Genomic DNA, 21,457 nt, shown 5'->3' with positions numbered 1-21,457 from the left:
ATCCGCCGGAAATTCCTTTTTCCGGCGGATTTCCGGCGGATTTGGCCGCCGGAAATAGTGGGTTTTTTGGTAGTGTAAACATGTTATAGGGAAAGCCTAATCCGTTAAATCTGTAATAGAGCCCAAGGTCCAACAAGCTGTAGTGATATAAATACATTTGTCTGTGTGTAAATTTCATTCAGATTTTTATGATGAACTTTCTTTCCCTTATGTATTCTCTCTAATCTTCTATTTACTATTTTCTTCTTCTACATTTCTTTTCTTCCTTGTTTTACAATACGTTTCCACCATAACATTCGTATCATATCCAAATGAAAAACCCTGATTTCTTGAACGAACCGTCCATTCCTTTAACGCTGGCACTGTTACGAGAAAACCCATAGTGATGGAAGAAAACATCAGATCACTAGAGCTAACGAATTGAGATCAAGATCATTATTGAGGCTTGAGGGGAAAGGAAAGTTATAGGTAATTAAGTCCAATCCGTTAAATCTTTAATAAAGCACGAGGCCTAACAAGCTATAGAGACATAAATAGATTTATTTGTGCGTAACGTTCATTCATATTTGATAATATACGTTCTTTTCCTTTTGTATTCCCTCTAATCTTCTGCTTTCTATTTTCTTCTTCTTCTTCTTCTTCTTCTTCTTCTTCTACATTTCGTTTCTTCCCTATTTTACAATATGCTTCTACCATAATGGGCACCTTTTAGGGTTCTATTTTCTATTCAAGTAGTACTTAAGTTGTAACATTTTTATCCTACACCTTTGACAATACGTACTACTAGAAACAACGTATTAGCGACAAAAATCAGCGAAGAAAAAAAATCCCTCACAAATCAGCAAGGGATAGGCCAAAAACTCATTCCCTCGCTGATCTGCGAGGAATCTGTTTTTGGTCATATCCCTTGCTGATCCGTCACTGAATATTTTCCTTCGCTGATCTATTGCTGAAATTATTCCCTCGCTAAAGTATCCTTCGCTAATATATTCCCTCGCTGATCCGTCACTACCATTCTCTCGCTGATCCGTCGCTGATAGCATAACTTACGAGCATTTGACCGCCGCAGTATCAACGACGGATTTACGAGGAAAATTTCTCTCGCTGATACTCTACATTTTTGTAGCGTAGAGCACCATAAGATATTATAGCATATTATCCCAAGTCTTATAGACCACTTTCATGTCAATAGTTTAATTAAATAAAATAATTACAAAACGAGTTAAATTATATTATTATTATAATATATTGTAATTAAATATTTATACCATATATTATTATAACTAAATAAAAGAAAACCCCAAAAGCTATTGTATCATTTTGTCCCGCACCTTTTAAATACATTCATGCAATCAGCGAAAATTTTTGGTGTTTGATTTACTCCAATATCTTCGTCATTTGCACCCAAATCGAACATAAATTTTATAACCCTCAAGCCAAAATGTCACTACAAATCGAAGAACCGTCAAGCTAATTAAAGCAAGTATGTTGATGTAAGGTATTTTCGAAGAACCATCAAGCTAAGTCGTTGCTTCACTACATTGTACCAAAAAGATTTAAGGTCTACAGTTTGTAGATTCATTAATTAGTGCAACTCTAGAACAGTAATGTCGTATATATTGATGTCTGTATAATTGTTTGGTGGTTGACTTGTGGAATATTTATCGTATTTGACTGGTCTACATGTTTTCTATAATATGGAACTTTGACTTTTTAGGTTGATTGGGGGTTCGGTTCAATCTAAGTCGCTAATATCCGTTACCAGTTATTTTAAGCGAGTTTTCATCCATACGTCTCATGTCAATAGTGATCTTGGCATCCATGCTTCTAAATTAAAACAAAACTAAATCTTAAATTGTTAACGTTCCACAATCAAACCTTAAATTATATTTGATGTAATTTTCGATATAAACAATTGGCATAAATTATCTGTTCTGTGATTTTTTTGGGGAAAACTTTTAGTTCTTCATAAAAATGTGAACAAATAATAGGCCCTAAATATTAGGAAAATTACAATTATTTAAAAAACTTACAAATTTTTCGATCATTAAAAGAATTACAAACTTTACCATCTTTAAAAGAAATTACAAATTTTACAATTAAAATAAATTAAAATATTATTTTTTTACTTAACTGAAAAATACATATTTTACAAAAAAAAAAAAATCAAACAATAATGTCGATATTTTTCTTTTTTTCCATTCAAAAACAAATGAAAAGATGCCATATCAATTAAAAAAAAACCCTGATCTTAACTATATCTCAGATAATGAAATGAAGGTTTTAAAAATACATTACTGAAAATAGGAATCAGACTAACGTACGTTAGTCTTTGTGTTTGTCCTTATATTTCCTCACCGCACTACATTATTGTTCTTATTCAGTTTCAATTAAATTCAAATGATACATTAGGAAAAGATAAATTGGTCGATTAAATCAAGGATATGGTACATTTATTTGATTGCGATGGATCCCATTCATCAATATTTAAAATCCATTTTGTTAATTTCTTGAAATAGTCAATTACGTTTTGAATCATTACTTTGAATTTATATTGATAATTTTTCAGTTAAAAATATTAAAAGAATATTATACTGTTTGAAAGTAACGTTTTTTAACCACTTATAAGAAAATAAATATGAATAAACCATCGAATTCGGTATTTTTTTTGGTCCAAAAATTGGTTATCTTCATAATAACGTATAGTGTTCAATTTTTACATGTCTATCATAACGACAATTAATTTGTATGCTAAAACTTACGTACGATGATTGGTTGTGAAGGAAATATTTAATCGAATTCGTGTTTCGAAACATCGCATGAATAAAATGCCGAAACCCAATTTAATCATTAGATGATAAATATGTCCCATTAATAAAATTATTATGATTATATCAAGACAAAAATATTACCATTTTACATGCTATTTTTGTTATAATGCATACATCCCACCAAATTTTTTCTCAATGTTTTCACTTTGTTATAAACTAATTCAATTTCAATTATAAAATGTTATTTAAGAGTCAATCGTAGATGACGTTTGGTTCATATAATATTTTTTTTAAATAAATGCATTATGCCAAATGAATTGTAATCCGTAAGAAATTAAAATGAAAGTTACTAAGTTTGAGTTAATATTCGGTTGACAAGAAATGATATGTATTATGTCAAATGAATTGGAATTAGTTTGTTTGGTCACCGACGAAATAAAATGAAATGATCAAAAATACCAAAATATATTTTCTTTGAATTTGTTTTTATTTTCTTTTGAATATAAATAATAATAATAAATTAAGAAAATTGGTTTAATGGAGTAGTTTTGTCATATTAAAAAACTTGGTTTGAATGAAATTCAGTTCCTTCCCACTTTTGTGAAATGTATGAAATTCCATTCTATTCCATTCCATTGATGAACCAAATGTCGTAATAAAATTTAGTTAACGGAATTGATTATTCCAATTCCATCATATTTTATCGGAATCTAAAGAATTGAACGCCACCTTAAAGTTTTATTCGAATATAAGCAAATGGAATGCGCATATATATGCATCTGATTTGAAGGATGTATTAAATGAAGTTTTCGATATATATAGTGTATATATATTATGTATGCATTCTTAAATAGTGGAATTTTATAATGTAGTCAATTTTATAATGTGTTGATTTAAACTTCCATAAGTGTAAGAAGAATAGTTCACATTTATTTTCTACATGAATTTAAAAGGTAATTCAACATTCTACTGCAATTACACACTAGAATTGAACACTAGAGAGAGAAAACTTTGATTACAAACTGGTTTTTTTGTTGTGAACTGGGGGACAAAGGAAAGCGCGACATGTGTCTCTTGTGTACGTCCACATTAAGTCATTAATTAAATATGAATAACGAAGGTAAACGTTCATGAACTATTCATATGAATAATACATGGACTCTCTCTCTCCATCTATATATATATATATATATGTGTATATATGTATGTATGTATACGGTTCGGTTGCAAACTGATTTTCGGTTGTGATCCGAGGACAAAGGAGAGTGTGTCACGTATCCCTAGTGTCCAGATTCAATATGAATAACGAATGTGAACGTTCATGAACTATTCATGATGAATGATACAACATTTACAATCGAAAATCGGTTTTGCAACCAAACCCGCCCCTATACACACACACATACACACACACATATATATATATATATAGAGAGAGAGAGAGAGAGAGAGAGAGTGTGTGTGTGTGCACACACACACACATACGCTACACCAAAATGCTATTTACAATGAGTTATATTTATTGGGTATCTTCCAATTTAGCAACATTGTTAACCTTAAGCTAATGAAGGTAGTGAGTTTATGATGTGAGAGGTCAAACCCTTTTAATTAGTTATTTCTTAAAGACAAAATAATAATGGATTCTTGTGTTTGGAGAAAAAACAGTGGTGAAGAGTACAATGTTTGAGTTATATGAACAAAAGAGTGTTCAAATGGACTAAACTACAAATATCAATAATAACTGGTATTAAATAAATAGTTATATTATTTAACATATTTAATTAACAGTAAAACTAGCATTAATGAACCACAAGGGTGGTGCCTGATTGGTTTGAGCTTGGCTCCAAAGGTCAAAAGTACCAGGAGGTCCCAGGTTCAAATGCAAGGACAAATAAAAATCCCCTTGTGGTCACGGAGGTTCAAATACGGTGACTTCGGGCTATCTGCAAAACAGATGGCCGCCCTGGAATTAATCAGCTCTCATAACATATTGGATATCTAGGTTAATAAAAAAAGATTAGCATTAATGTTATGTGCATATTGATCAAATGTCACAATTTTTTTCAAGTTGATGGAGTAAAATATTGGGGATTGAATTCTTAACACGTACATCTCAGGCACGACTAAAGCCATGAGCATTAAAGACTAGTAAATATTTGGGCAATTCAATTTAGCAAATCTTTTAGTTAATCACAGATGCTTAGAACAGATCTACAACTTGTATGTCAGCACCTCGACTAACATCATAAGGATTTTGGTTTTCTATCAATTGGTCATCACTTCAAAAATCCTCTAGTGTCACTTGAGGTTTTCGTCCGACTGATAACTTTAGGGTCACTTGGAATCAGTTAACGTGCACCCAAACACTACTAGAAAATAGACTATCACCAACCAAAATCACCGAAGAAATATTTATATCGGTTCTTTGGAATATTTTCCTTGGTGAATTCGAACGAATCACAAACGGAACCCCGACAAAAACAAATTTCATTTTAATTTCTCGATGATGTGGTAGATGGTTGGGGATTAAAATTTTTACCAACGGATTAGCGTTAATCCTAAGGAACTAGTATTTATAAAAAATGAACTATTTAAATGTCCTTTGGTGATCTATCGAAAATCCTAAGGAACTAGTATTTATAAAAAATGAACTATTTAAATGTCCTTTGGTGATCTATCGAAAATCCTAAGGAACTTAGTGATCATTATTTTTTCGTCACTAACCCTTCCAACTATTCATTTTTCCACTTCAATGGCCACCATTTTTAGTCACTAAACACACTACGTTATATCCTTAGTAACAAAATCCGTAGCCGTCACAAATTTTAGTCATTAAATTAGATCAATATGAGAAAAACATATCATTTCCGTGAGAATTAGTGATCATTTAGTGGCTAATTTATATTTTCGTCACTAAATTCATATTAATGACCAAATTTTTAGTGATGACCTTCGTAATTGTCATCAACGTCATAATTAGTGACCAAATATAAGTAACCGCTTATAAAACTTTGGTCACTAACTAAGTATTTTCTTGTAGTGACAACTCGATATGGCTCATTATAATTAATCCATTACATTAACCCAACATGACTAATAATTATCGCACAATATGACTCATACCATACATACATAAAACGTAATACGACCCGTAGTGTGTGATGTTATTTCTTAACAAATTAAGAAACAACAAGCGGAAGATATAAACTCAAGTTTTGAATCCTAAAGGCCATACCACCATAATTAAAACAAGAGGTCGGAATGATCGAATCTATATATATTTTAAAGGAGAAACCAAGGTTGATGACTTGGCTTCTCTTAAGGGTTGGAAATTTATTTATCTTTTTTTTCATTCATCCTCCTTTAATATGTTTTTTAATTTCACATTCTAATTTATATAAACATTGATTATTCATTTATGTTTGCATTTAACACAATCTTTTCACTTTCCCTAACTCTTCTTCATAAATTGTTCATCATTCAATCTTTTTTTCTCATCTCTATCACTTGATTTGTTTTTCATTTCATTTTTCTCCATCTCCATCACTTGATTTGTTTTTCATTTCATTTTTTTTCATCTCCATCACTTGATTTGTTTTTCATTTCATAAATTGTTATTTTTCAACAAATCTATTTTCGAGTTTATTTCGAGAAGACTAATTCAGGTATGCGTTCCTTTTTATTTTTGTTGGGATTTTAAAAATTTTTTTTACTTTTCTCTTCTATGATTTTACTAAGTTTTTCTTAATGAAACAGAGAGTTTGTTCTTGACAAAACTTTTAAAGTTTTCATGGCAACAATGGTTCGATTAATCGTCTGATGATAGAATCTTGGAAGTATTACAAACCATGATGTACCCTCAACAAATTTCAACATATTTTTGTAATGGTTATCTTTTTCAAGTATACTTTGAGAAAACTAATGTGTGTATGCATTCCTTTTGACTTTTATTGAGATTTTTGAAGTTTTTTTGTTACAATTTTTCATGTAGCATCACCAAACTTCAACATGCCCTTTTTTAATGGTTTTATATTTTTTTTCAGGTTTATTTCGAGACGATTAATCCGAGTATGCAATTCTTCTTAATTTTGTTAGGATTTTAGAGGTTTTCTTTAACTAATGTCTTCTACATTTTTCTTAAGTTTTTTTCCCAATAGAACCAACAATATGTTTTTAGCAATTGTTTTAGAGTTTCGTTGACAACAACTATTCCTCATGGAATCTTGAGAAACCAAGTTTAATGAAAAACCATTTTTCATATTTATCTTTTATTTTCTCATTCTTATTTTACATTAAAATGTTTTCGACATACAATTGTTGAAACTTTTTTTTCAAATTCTATTTATTTTAAAATATTTTTCACCGCATTAATCGTTAAAAGATTTCATTTTTGTAATTTAAATAATATATATATATATATATATATATATATTAAAAGAACAACCAATAATGATAAAGTGGATTCATATATCAAAGGTAATATTGATTCTTATTAGTTTAATATATAAATATGATCATCGACTCATTTAGCTAACTTCAATAATTTTAAAAAGGATTATTATCACCATGCAATGCATGGTGTCAAACACTAGTTTTTTATTAAAGCAAAGCATCCTTAAGAACAAAAGCATACCTCATGTAAGTATAAAGGATTAAATCCACCAACTCACAAAATAAAGAATCATTTGAAAAAAAAATCTAGAAAATACTCTCAATTAAAATCTGATTTTTTATATGGGGTATAAGAGTATTATATAGGCTAAACTAAAAGGAAAATGAGAAAAAGGAAAATGAGAGTACCAGGAGGTTCCAGGTTCAAATTCAAGGAGGAATAAAAATTTCCTTGTGACCACGGGTTAAAATGCAATGACTCTGGACTATCTACAAAGCAGATGATCGCCTTGGAATTAGTCAAGTCGCATAATGGATTGGATATCCAGGTTAATCAAAAAAAGGGAAAATGAGGAAATTAAATGAAAAAAAGGGAGTATCCTAATATTGAGCCTATCTAAAAAAACAATTCAAACTCTATCTAATGGGAGAAGTTGCTATAATTAAAACCTAACCTAAACCTGGTAAAACCGGTTTCAAGTGAAACCCAAAAACTCATGTGGGTAAAGTCTATGAAAGCAATTAAATGGATATGAACACTTGAAGTACAAGTAACCTAGCTAGCTACGATGATTGAGAAATCATGAGAGATCTTCAATACTTGAATTAAGCTCAAAATGTGAATTTAAAGCTTTGATTGAATTAAAATCCAACCCGGTGTCACTCGCGTATATAATGAATAGATTCTCGATGTTCTACATATTCGAATCATTACATTATGCATATATACAACTTAATATACTATACATACATGTACATTATCCGTCGATCAAGGTTTTACTTTTTAAAAAAACTTATTGTCTTCTTGAAGAGACCGCCGGATTCTTATATATTACCAACGGATTACCAAATTTACACTTAAAATTCGAACTTCGTGAATCAATCAAAAAAAAAATATTTTTTATTATTTTTTTTGTTAATAACTTTATTATATATCCATCATATATATATATATATATATATATAAAATTAAATCTGATTTTTATATGTTATATAGAGAGTTTTAAATTTATATGCCGCAAGTGTATGAGAGGTATAGCATATGAGTTGATCACAGGGAGGCGATGGACAAACATAGACTACGTTCTAAACTGGGGCCTAGCTAAAGGAAGTCAATTGATCCATAATGGTTTTTCTAAATAGACTAAAAAGAATGACGAGACAACAAAAGCTAATGAAAGTCAGGTATTGTCGTTCTTGGATTTGGTAGTAGTGATCAGTATTTATTGTGTAAAATACTTTAACCCTCTTTCAAGATAGAAAACCATTTCTAAAATGACACTTGCACCCACTTTCGTAGAATACAAATATTGAAATAGAAGCTTTAATGTTTTTCCAGCCTACTTCTCTAACTATTTTCATGTTAAGGCCGTACTCATCAATCAGTTCGGTGTAAGTTGAAAATCAAATTGTCATCCCTACTCTCAATTAAGCGAATTAACCAAATACTAAAAGAACCATTGATTAACCACAAAGCAACTTTCATTGGTTGCACATAAATCCATTATAATTTAGTATTCATTATAAAACCAGTTGATTAATCCCAAGACGATAAAACACAATCAAAACTTTACACTACACAACGTAAACACAAATCTATTAAAAGCGTAAAATTGATCAAAAAAACTATAAGAATCACTCGAACAACTGTCATTCTCTAAGAATCAATTCTAAACCTAAGAAAATAGTAAATTAATTAACATCAATGCAAGAAATTAAATACATAAAAGATAAATAACAACTAAATGCAATTCAATTTTAACTATGAACCATTTAACTAAGCTAAACTAATATAAATTAAAACATAAAATTAAAATAATAAGGAGAAAAATACAATACAATGGGTAAGAATCGGAAAAACTTCATCTTTATCTTCATCATCGATCCATCAAAAAGATTGAATCTTCATCATATATCCATCAGTTCAAGTGACGAGGGACATAGAAATAAACGAAAAAGAAACCTATATCTAAATCTAAACCTAGAACTAAAAGACTCAAGAAAAATTAAAGGACAAAAGAAAAGGATAGAAATTTTAAACTAAAAAATAAAGAAGAAAAAAAAGCGACGCTGCTGTCGTGAAAAAAGGAAAAGGAGAAAAAGATTAACCTTAAGGGGTTGTTTACTTAAAATTGTGTGTAAGTGCTGATCTGGATAAGCGATCTGATTATAGTAAGAAGTCTGAATGTGATAGGTGCTAACTGAAAATTCTTGTTTTTCAAATATTTTTGTATTAAGCGTTGACTAAATAAAAATGACCATTATGCCCCTCAATCCAGAGCATGTGTTAAGCATAAATGTTTTATAGTTAGTTGTTAATATTAATTCTAAAACTCCAAAAATTAGGAAAAATATAAAAAAAAATGGCCCTCAAAGGACAATTAGGGGAGAAATATAAAAAAGTGGCCTTTTAGTGAAATAAGCTTCATTGCTCTCTCTTACTATAGAAAGAGGTGGTTGGTCCTCTGGTCAGCACTAAAACCGTCTTTTATATTTTTAGTGAACATATAATCTCTTATTTAAGTAAAAGCCTCTTATCAAATAAGAGGTCATATAAGAGGTTAGTAAACGGGTCCTAAATTATTCAATTAAAGAAAATTTTAAAGCAACCCGTCTAGAATTCCGTTCTTCCAAACACACCCCTCTTGATTTCTTTTTCTTTAAGCATTTGATGGATTTTATTCTTTAAATCGGGTCCAACTTTGTCTATTTCTTGAATTGGTCCGTCGTATAATAAATGTTGATCAAATACTCCAAATCAGTCGTCATCCATATTCAAGTTTCAATGCAAAATACTTGTCAAAACCAAACAAAGCCACAAAAATACCTAAATACAACCCCAATGACGATTAAAAAAAAAAACTAAAAGTGCAAATAATTAAAGTAAATGCAAAATACAATTATAAACTATTATGAATGCATGCAGGAAAAAGCAAATAACAATCACCTACGACTTTAAGGTCCATCAATAATCAGTCTTTGATCCACCATTATTGGTGATATATCAGTGACAAACTAATGATGTATTTTTTTGTAACTAATCTTTTGCTAATCTGTCAATATTTCATGAGTAAATTTTGGTTAACATGTTTTTCCATTAAAAGTCGGCCATTAGTTATTACCGATGGAGACTTCCCTCGGTAATATCCATTGGCAAAAGTATGTTCGTTTACTGTGTGTTGAATTCCGATAAATAGCATGCTCACTATGGTGGTGTTTTACTCAGTTTAACTGTGTTATTCTAATGAGTCTTTCTCGGTTTATATGGTCAAATAATTTTAACAAGATTTGAATGGATTTTGAAAGTTAATGACTTATCTAGTAAGTTTCTAGAGGGAGCTTTATATAGAAAGCCAAGTTTTTTTTTTTCCAAACATGTCCCTTCCAACTAAAAACGCTCCTTACATCTGCGAAAAAACTCTCTCAAACAAAAAAAAATTCAACTTATACAAACAGATCAATTCATACAGATAACTTTATCCACATAGAACTTAATAAAAAACCAACCAAATGGGCCCTAAATCTAATGCAGTAATGTCAAACCTCAAAATAAACAAAAGTCAAAAGAACAATAATAAATTGAAAAATTCATAACCTATGTTACTGTTCATTGCAAAGAACTAGTGCCCAATAAATAAGATAATATCACAATATGTTGTTAATGTTGTGCAGTAGGCTCCAGCTATGTTGATACAATGATGTGCTCATGTGCATTGGCCTAGCAGGTCAGTAACCCATACGACCACATGACTCAACTTTATAATAATCAGTTATAATTTAGATTTTTTTTTACAAAAAGATTTAAAAATTCATAAATCATAATGTGACTCACACAGCAACTAGGTAAGTTCAATAAACAGTAGAAATCAGTCATTCGATATTTTCATCTTTGATTTCTTGAATCTAATTTTATGATCGTTAATCGGCTGAAAAGAGAACTTCATTCCTTGAAAATCGAAATAGTCGAACTTTGAACAACAATAGAGATTAGATTGAGTTATTGGAATGATGGCTTTAACCGGTTCACGATGTGCATTCAATATTCATTACTACTAGACCTTGGGCCTATTTTTATAGTTAAAGCACAGTTGTCAAATTCCCAAATTATTAAACCAAAACTAGTAATAGATGACAACTTGATGCCCCTTTAGGTTTTGATGCCCTATGCGACCGCACGAGCTGCATGTGGCCAGGGCCAACCCTAAACTTTACATAAAAATCGTTGTTTCTCTTTCTGATTTCATATATAAACTTTCTGATTTTATCTTTAAACAAAGACATTTAAATATTATTATTAATTATTTTCCAAAAATAAATATGAATATCTTTCAAAAATTAAAAATCATTAAATAATATTATTGATTATCTTTCAAAAATATAATAGGATTATCTTCCAAAAATAAAAACAATTTGTTCCAAAAATGCCCTTCATTTAATATAATTTTATTTATTTCCTTTTTTATTAAATTATAACCTCTCATTAATCACAACCCTTGTTAAGAAAAATGAAAAAATTAGATTAATTAACAAAATTAATACTATTTACTTGGTTAATAAATTATTATTCCTCTAGGGGCAGGTTCAAATGCGAACCATCCAATTCTTACAAACCGTGTGAACCAAGTTCGACCAATAAGATAATTCCATTTATTTTTAATTAAATTTAATTGATAAGGTTATTTATGTCATTTTACAAAAAAGTTTGATAATTAAGGAAGTTAGTAATATATTTTATTTAAGGCAAATTTATTAGGAGAAAGTATGAAACATGGTAATGTTTTAAGCTTTTATTGTAATATATTATTAAAATCTTTAATTTTAAGAAATTGCAATGGAATGAGGATTCTGGTATCTTGTACAATTAAAAATATGAAGGTGTATGCAATAGATTCATGATAGTTCATGTATCGCAGTAACAGTGCTTGTGAATTTTTTTTAATGGAGAAGGTGAAAAGATTTCGTTGGATAATAATTAATGAAATCGATTCATGGTAGTGAAACATTTTCATTTTCTTAACAAACTCGAAATCTAATGAACTACTTTCATTGAGATCCATGTAAAAATGTATATGAAGTTGTTGCGTTTAGTTGTTATAATAGTCATGATACTGTTGCATAAATCGTTTTGTTACTTTTGAAATTAACGTATCACGAAATGGGTGCATTATGGAGTAGATTAATTTAAAAGAGTTAATGAAATAGATTGAGGTGGAAAAGTTAATGAAATAGATTCATGTGAAAAGTTAAGAAAGTATAGCTAGTTTAATGCACTACTTTCATCGTGATACATGATGCATTGTATCAGAACTTGAACCGCTCTGTTGTTAGAATGGTCATGAAACGAGTGCATATTGGATTTTGTTCTTTTTGAAATATACRTATAATGAAACGGGTGTATGATGAGATAGATTAAAGTGAAATATATAACGAAATAGTTTCATGTGAAATATGTAATGAAAAAAATTTAAAAAAAAAATTTAATGAAATACATTCATCATGAAAGTGTTTCATTGTAACGAAATAATTTCATTGTAATGTAAGTTTTATTTTTCAAAGTTATTCGAGATTAATGCACAACTTTCATCGTGATACATGATGAATTGTATTTTTCAAAGTTATTCGACATACCTCCATTATTGCCGACCATTTTTCTTAAATATCCTGATGATCGACGATTTTGGAAACACTATATTCGATTGGGAAGAAGTGATACATTTGCAGTGATTTGGGAATGTTCGCGATGAAGACGGGATTCTGATGAAAGATTAGGAGCTTAGGAATTGTTAATTATGTTTACCATTATACCCTTATTGATTAAATAAACTGAATTTTTATTTTTATTTTTATTTTTAATTTCCATAAATAAAGCCTACAAATCTTGACCATTGATCAAGAAAATGGATGGTTGAGATTGATTCACACGGTTTACACAAACGGAGAGGGTTCGCATTTGAACGCTCCTCTATTCCTCTATATATATATATATATATCACAATGAGTTAGATACATTATACAAACAATACTCTCTTTGTAGGCAAGGTCATCTGCCAACAAAACTAAGAGATTATTGTTAATTTAACTTCTTCTTTTTTTGGGAATATTGAAGTATTTATAAAATTGTATGCCACCTAATTAGATACTCCTTTTGATATCAATTTGCTTGCCCTACTTTCTTCCAAGATTTCTTGATCACATTCTCCTATGCACCAATGAGTGGTACTCCTGTTAAGAAAAGACACAACACACTGAAAAATATTGCACAAATATTCTATGCAAAATAAGAAGTCTCACATGATACACTTGGAGTTGAAAAAGAGAAAGTATACCCCCCATAATTCACTTTGTCCTTGTGTAAGAGGGCTACTCATTTGTCTTTTGTAGTGGAATTACACAACACAAGCAAACAAATATGATATCTTTCATATATCTCATATTAGTTTGGAATGATGGAATGATGTGTAGCAATCAATCATAGAGTAAAACAAAAGTAGTGAGATTAATTATATGAGTTGTTTTGTCTTAATTAAAAAGAGATTCAGATCACTTCATAAATCGACAAACGAATGGCCGGCTAAGACACCTCTTTGGCATACTCTTTACCCTTTTTAACCTACTTATAAGACATACAAACAACTACCCATACATGCATCAAACTTGGACACAAAATGCTACCATAATTATGAATATTTTTAATTTGAAATGTCTCGTTAATTAAAATTGTCTTTTTATTAACGTTTTCAAGCCGTGCTTACTTATTGCTCATTGGCTACTTTTATTTAGAGCTTGTTTTACAATATTCTTTCATCTTCTAATATATATTTAATTGTTAATTACATGTTTTTGAAGACTTTAACTTTAAGTAAAAATGTAAAAGTGTAGGTTTTATATAAAACTTTGTGCATTTGTAGTCAATTATGTCATATCTAATCCCTATATCAGATCCGTTTCATGAAAATTGCAGTATTTTGGAATCATGAAGTTTACGGATTTTCATTTTTGAATATTTTTAAAGTTGGATTTAACTATTTATATAAATATAATGAATCTACCATGTTCTACTTTTCCAAACCCTAAGCACTACTTTAACCTTTAGAGGGATGACAAAAGTTTTTGTTCTAATCGTTTTCTTAATCCAAATACTTTCACAAAACGTACAACTTAACCCATTTACCCTTTATGATAGAGCAACACCCAAAAGTTTTGTTTCAAACCCTAGTTCAAACAGGAGGATACGTCGTGCTAATGTGCTTCGGATGATTCACATCTCAGGGTCTACTTTTAAATGTGATATATTAAATAAGTTTAATTTAGTTATATTTTATAGATTAATTTGGATCCATAAAATAGATATCCATAACATCAATAAATACAAATTATTATTAGTAGTTAATGAATAAGAAAACCCTTGTTTTATCCAAAGGTTTTTGACCCTTTTTTTGTTTTTCTTTTCTTCATATTTAGATTAATTTATGCATGATTTTAATAGGAAATTTTTTTTTGCAAAGTCCACAACAAAGGACATATGACGATTGCTAGCCTCAAAGACATATAATTGAATCAGACAAAATATATATATATATATATATATATATCAAAAATTGATATAATCATGAATAACACATTTTTTGACCGATAATATTTTCCTTGATATATATATTTCAACAGCTAATATGTTTTCTAACTTTTTCGTTAAATAACTAACTAAAATATCAAGTAAAGAATTAAGTTGTCAAACAATACTGTAATTATTGATTACATAAAAAATTGTCACCTAAAACTCAATTAGTGATATATAGACTAAAAACCTATTTATTATATAAAATTAGTATGAAATAAAATGAAATAAACGTTTTTTTAGAATAATTGAGGCTAAAATAATAATTTATTGTTACGTTAAATAATAAATGACTGAGAATTTTTTATCTTGTATTGTGGACTTTGAGATATATATATATATATATATATGCTTATTTCAATATAGATTTTATTTTGTTATTTTATATTTTTTTAAATGACCTTATTAGTAATTGTTTCGATCCCCAAGCATATGCATTTCATTTGTTTATTATTAAACTCATTTTTTGGTTTTATAATTAATTGCGACACCAAAAATTGTATAATCTATTCAAGTGGAACATAAATTGAAATAATGAAAATCCAGGTCTCAGGTTCAAATCTAAAGAGGAATAAAAATTCTTTTGTGGCCACGAAGGTTCAAATGCGGTGACTCCGGGCTATCTGCAAAGCAGGTGATCATCCTGGGATTAGTCGGCTCGCATAGCGGGTTGGATATTGCAAGTTAATTAAAAAAAATGAATTAATGAAGAAATTTTCGAGTTAAAAGTTTGATATCGAAAGTAAAAAAAATGCAATTTATGTATGATTTAATAGTAATCTTTGATTACTGATTAAGTGACCAAAATATCACTTATAATGACAAAATAAATAGAACTTACAAATACAAATAAAATAAACAAATTTTAATTTCAATATTTGCCTATTTAAAATACAAGAACCACTATGAGTAAAATAATTAGTTTTAAGATTAGGAAAATAAATTCATCATTCTGATAGGTGATATGTGTTTTATTATTGAGTCCAAGCAGTTTTCATTTTAAGGCGTGTTTTTCATCGTATTTTAGATGATTTGTTAAATTAAATTTACGTGGACGATCTATTTCTTATTTAATTTGATGAATCATTTTAAGGTATAAATCATTTGTCAAGTAATTTGATAAATTATTTATGTGGATGTTTATATTTTAAACAATTGAGTTTTTATAAATTTTTAAATAAATAAATCATTATATTTAAGTTTTTGTGGTTTTTCATAAAATAAATACAACTCTTTGACATATTTTAATTTCAATCTCTTTGTTAATTATAATTTTTTTAATGATATCATTATCAAATGACATTTAGATATTTAATATGAACCCAAATTTTTTGTCAAAAAACGCATTGAAATTTTGATACGTGCAAATTATTTTGGCATAATCCGCTTCATACCGTAGAGTATGTGTGTATATATATGGTTTACTCTGTACTTCTGTAAACAAGAAAGGAGACCTTAAACCCCTCTCTCTCTCTCCCAAACTTTGATACCTTCATCCCAACATAACCCTCAAAGCATTAGTTCCATGTTTAACCATGAAAGTATAACAGTAACTTGATCTAAATTCTACATGTATAGATCTCAAGTCATCTCTCAAATCGACATGAAAGCCGAACTCCGATCAAATACCACTTCAATTTCCTTATCAAACCAGAGTTCGACCCTCTTCAACTCGCACCAAAATCCGTTCTCTGGCGCACTCAAAGGTTGCCTAGGTAACCTTGATGGAGCCTGTATCGAAAAGCTTCTCCTACACTGCGCAAACGCACTCGAAAACAGTGACATCAATTCCGCTCAACAAGTCATGTGGGTGCTCAACAACGTTGCTTCTACCTCTGGAGACCCTAACCAAAGGCTTGCATCATGGTTCTTAAGGGCACTCATCTCTAGGTCTTCCCGGGTTTGCCCTACACCGATGAACTTCAATGGGGGAAGGAGTGCCTTTCAGAGGAGACTAATGAGTGTGACTGAGTTAGCTGGGTATGTTGATCTCATCCCTTGGCACAGGTTTGGATTTTGTGCATCAAATAGTGCCATTTTTAAGGCTATCCAAGGGTGTCCTAAAGTTCATATTTTGGACTTTAGCATCACTCATTGTATGCAATGGCCAACCCTAATCGATGCACTTGCTAAGAGGACTGAAGGGCCTCCTAGTCTGCGCATCTCTGTCCCTTCTTGGAGGCCATCAGTGCCTCCATTTCTTAATGTATTAACAGAAGAAGTAGGCATGCGTTTAACAAATTTCGCCAACTTTAGAAACGTTCCATTCGAATTCAACGTGATTGAAGTTTCTCCTTCCATGGAAGAATCTTCCTTCAACTTTAACTACGAGTTTCTTCTAACCCAAACAAATCTCTTCCAAGACGATGAGGCGTTGGTGATTAATTGCCAAAACTGGTTACGGTATATGCCCGATCAAGCTTCTTCGAAAGATTCATTCCTCGAGGTAATTAAAAGCTTGAATCCTCATGTACTAACAATCGTTGACGAAGATTCTGATCTGGGATCAACAAGTTTAGCATCAAGAATCACCACGTGTTTTAATTTCATGTGGATCCCCTTTGATGCATTGGAAACTTTCTTGCCAAAAGATAGTTGTCAACGGATGGAGTATGAAGCCGATATTGGCCACAAAATTGAAAACATTATCGGGTTCGAAGGGAGACAAAGGATAGAAAGACTAGAATCAGGAGCCAAATTCTCGCAAAGAATGAGAAATTTAGGGTTTTACAGTGTACCGTTTGGTGAAGATACAATTAGTGAAGTGAAGTTCTTGCTAGATGAACATGCAAGTGGTTGGGGAATGAAGACCGAAGATGATATGATTGTGCTCACATGGAAGGGTCATAACTCGGTCTATGCCACTGCATGGTTCCCATATGGGTTTGAAGATTAACTAACTGACCAATGACCATGCAGATGCCAATAACTCAGCATTGGATCCCATCACAACACCATATATATTAAAACATATATAGAATCCAGTTCTGTGAATTGAGAGTTGAATAATGGAACTTGGGAGGTGATGGCAAAATGTACAGAGGTAGCTTCGTTAACCTGCAGGGAGGTAGGGTTGAGAAGAAAGTGACAAAGTTAGTGTCTTTTTTTTAATTATCAAAAAGCTGCAACGCTGCAAAATGAGCAGAAACGTGGATTAAGTCATTCAGATCATTCTTTGTTTTCTCATGTTTGTAGCTTTTTGTTTCATGATGTTTGGAGTCAAGTAGCTTTTTGACATGCTTTATGTCTTATTTATTTCTCTTGTAGTGTGATGTTCGACCTTTGTTTGACAAAGTTTGAGTTTAACTGCACATAAATTCGATTTGTGCAATCCTCTTACAAAAATATTGTTGGAGTGATTTAAATCATGGGACTTGAGAAGTCACATGTGAACTCATGTTCAACTTGATCAGGCTTTTGTGAGTTTGCTAGACGCATACTTCTGAGTACGCAAGTTCAATGCCACTTAGATGTAGCATAGATAATCCCATGTATGTACAGAGCTTTTTTCTCGATATGTACATCGGTTGCGACATGTATGAGACGTCATCATGTTGCATTTAAAACGTGTTTGTCAAAGACGAAAGAATCAAGTGAGAAGGTATGCAAGTTGGCATGTCGCGAGTAAGTGGCATACGAATGGACGGGTTCTATTTACTTGATTTAGGTCATTTAGTTTCGAATCTTTTACTTGTCAACATACACATATAACACACACATCATAGTTGTTGTAATACTACTTTCAAGTGTGTGATTGTTAGAAGTAATCAATCATAAAATAACAATTTGTATATATTTTTGTAAACAAATTTACAGAAAATGAATAAATTCTTATACAAATCTACAAAATGGACACCAACAAGAACAATCATATATTCCTATGAATCCACATTGAGACTCGTACGACAGCAATATCCAAAGACGAAAATTCGTCTAAAATATGGATCGGAATATGAGAGAAATCGGAGAGAATTCGTATGTCTCTGCCCATAAATCAAAGGAGAATTCAGTTGTTTGTGATAACCGTGCGATTCAATCACAACCATAAATTAAAAAATAAATTAGTAAAGTAATAATTTTGGTAATATGATTTAAAATTTTAATTAAAGAGCTTTTTAGATATTTTAGAAATCTTATCTCCTCTCTCCAACCTCCGTTAAACCTTATTCAAGCGAACACCAAGTAAACATAGCATACATAAGATACACAATGTGATATCTAGAAACTTTGACACTGCTAAAAAAAGATACATACAAACGATTGTGATTCCAACTATCGTACCTGTGATGATATCAACTGTGGTACCAATATGATATCTATTGTGTTACCAAACCTTAATATACAAAACCTTCGATTTCTAGCCAATGATTTTACCGGAAAGAAACGATGCAGACCTTGGATATTGGAAATTTTCTTTGCTGTAGGATTTTTGATTTTTCAGGTTTGGGTTTAATGGAGATATAAGGTTTTCTGTAATGGGTATGATGTAAACCTTCGATATCGGAAAATTTTCTTTGATGCAAAACCTTCGATTTTTCAGATTTTGGTTGAATGGAGATATAGGCTTTTCTCTTCTAGGTACGATGGAGATAGAGTCTCAACAATGGTGGCCGGCTTCGATGGAGATAGAGATAGAGATTTGGAGTTCTTGTAACTGATTTGATGGAGATTGAGATCTAGGGTTTTTCAGAACTGGGTTCGATGAAGATGGAGCATAGCAGCCGGTGAGAATGGTGCAGGTATGGCTAAGATGTAAGATGGTGCACAACGGCCGATATGGCTAAGAAGAAATAGTGGAATGGTGGTTGTGAAGAAATGTTGATGGTGCACTAATGGCCATCGAGATTTTTTTCGAATTTCTAATTCCAAACAGATTCACATTATAGGGTTTTATGATTTGTCAAACAAAATTACCAATTTAGCCTTTATTTTATTTTAGTAAATATTATTAATTATCTTAAATGATTGGTTCATATTGAATCTTACAGTTACTGTATATAAACTATCTACTTCTCATTTGATTAGACTCCTCTATATATGTTTGTCTCCTTAACCGACATAACTACCAGCCGCAAACATAGTGTTGCAAGACCTGCTGCGTGACTTAAGCAGCAGGAACATCCATGTAAACCACTGTTTTCGAACCCAAAATTCCAGGGAATTAGGCGACATGACACATGACTTTGGTCACGGAGGCTCAAGGCCCATCTTTTGACATTATATATATAAAGGAGCGTTAAAATACAACCGATGTAACCTACCTATCCACCATCTATTTTTTAATTTTATCTTTTTAATTAAGAGTAGTTACAACTGATCAAATGGTAACCTTTGATGATCAAATAGACGCTCATGATTAATTTGGTTGTAAGCGTTGTAGGAATGTAAATGGTTGCATAATGACCACATCTCCCTCTTTCTCTACCCTACCACTTTCAGCTTTTATCAAGACGGATCGGAAACCCATCGAGACCAATCAAGAACACATCAAAATTGATCAAGAACCCACCTGACCGATCGACACCAATCAAGACTGATCGACAATCCAACGAGTCAAGACTCGTCAAGAACTCATCCATTGACTTGGTATGTAGTTGTAAAATCATTACCTAACACCTTCATTCTTCATCGGGACCATTGAGAACCTATCGATTAATTTATTGTGTGTTTATTTGTGTAAAACCAAAAACCTACCGTTTTCAACTTTTATCGAGATGGATCAGTAAACCTATCAAGACAAATTGAGAACTCATCAAGATCAATCGATAACTCAATAAAGAAAAAGAAACAAAAACTAGAGTATGTAGATTTGAAATTTTAGTATATTCATGATAAATAATATATATATATATATATATATGTGTGTGTGTGTGTGTGTGTGTGTGTGTGTGAATATTACAGTGAAAAATTAATATATATGATACATATTATACTAGCATGAATATTAGATAGTTGTTGTATACAAGTGATCATATATAAATATTAATGAAAAATAATATATGTATATTCACGACGAATGTTATAGTGGAAATATATGTTCATTATTAATATCATACTGATGTATGAATACTGAAAAGTTGTTGTATTCATGATGAATAGTATATGAATGTTATAGTAACTCACCATTTTCATCAGGTCCATAAAATCAAAGCTATTCCAAACTTCAAAGCTGTGGTGAAAAAACACATACTCAGTTTTGAATATTTCTCATCTACAGTCCTGGAGGAAGAAGTAGCTTTGGAAGATGGCGTCACAGTCTTCTTAGATCTRCATTCACCTGCAAAGTGACCTGGCCGGTGACAGTTGTAGCAGACAGCTGAAGCCTTGTCTATTCTTTCAGACTTTGGCTTTTCCCTTAGGGATAGCTGAGGAGACCTGCGGAAATTACTCTTATTGGCAAACCTCCTAAATGACTTTGTTAGGAGTGCCAGGGACTCATCAAAATCTGAAAGAGCAGATT

General features: G+C 30.9%; 1 protein-coding gene across 1 annotated transcript; it reads left to right on the top strand.

The window, feature by feature from the left end:
• The first annotated feature begins 16,567 nt into the window (after positions 1-16,567).
• LOC112522441 (scarecrow-like protein 32) lies at positions 16,568-17,893 on the top strand. The gene has a single exon (XM_025131551.1). The coding sequence runs from the start codon at positions 16,568-16,570 to the stop codon at positions 17,891-17,893; it is 1,326 nt and encodes a 441-aa protein (XP_024987319.1).
• Positions 17,894-21,457: the final 3,564 nt, after the last annotated feature.

This window comes from Cynara cardunculus (genome assembly GCF_001531365.2).
Source record: "Cynara cardunculus var. scolymus isolate 2C chromosome LG 12, CcrdV1, whole genome shotgun sequence".
Taxonomy (NCBI): Eukaryota; Viridiplantae; Streptophyta; class Magnoliopsida; order Asterales; family Asteraceae; genus Cynara; species Cynara cardunculus.
Note: the sequence above shows the minus strand (reverse complement) of the source record. Positions and strands in the feature narration are given on the sequence as shown.

Excerpts from the sequence above, each read along its gene's own strand:
- LOC112522441 (XM_025131551.1), top strand. The coding sequence starts at position 16,568 with ATGTATAGATCTCAAGTCATCTCTCAAATCGACATGAAAGCCGAACTC.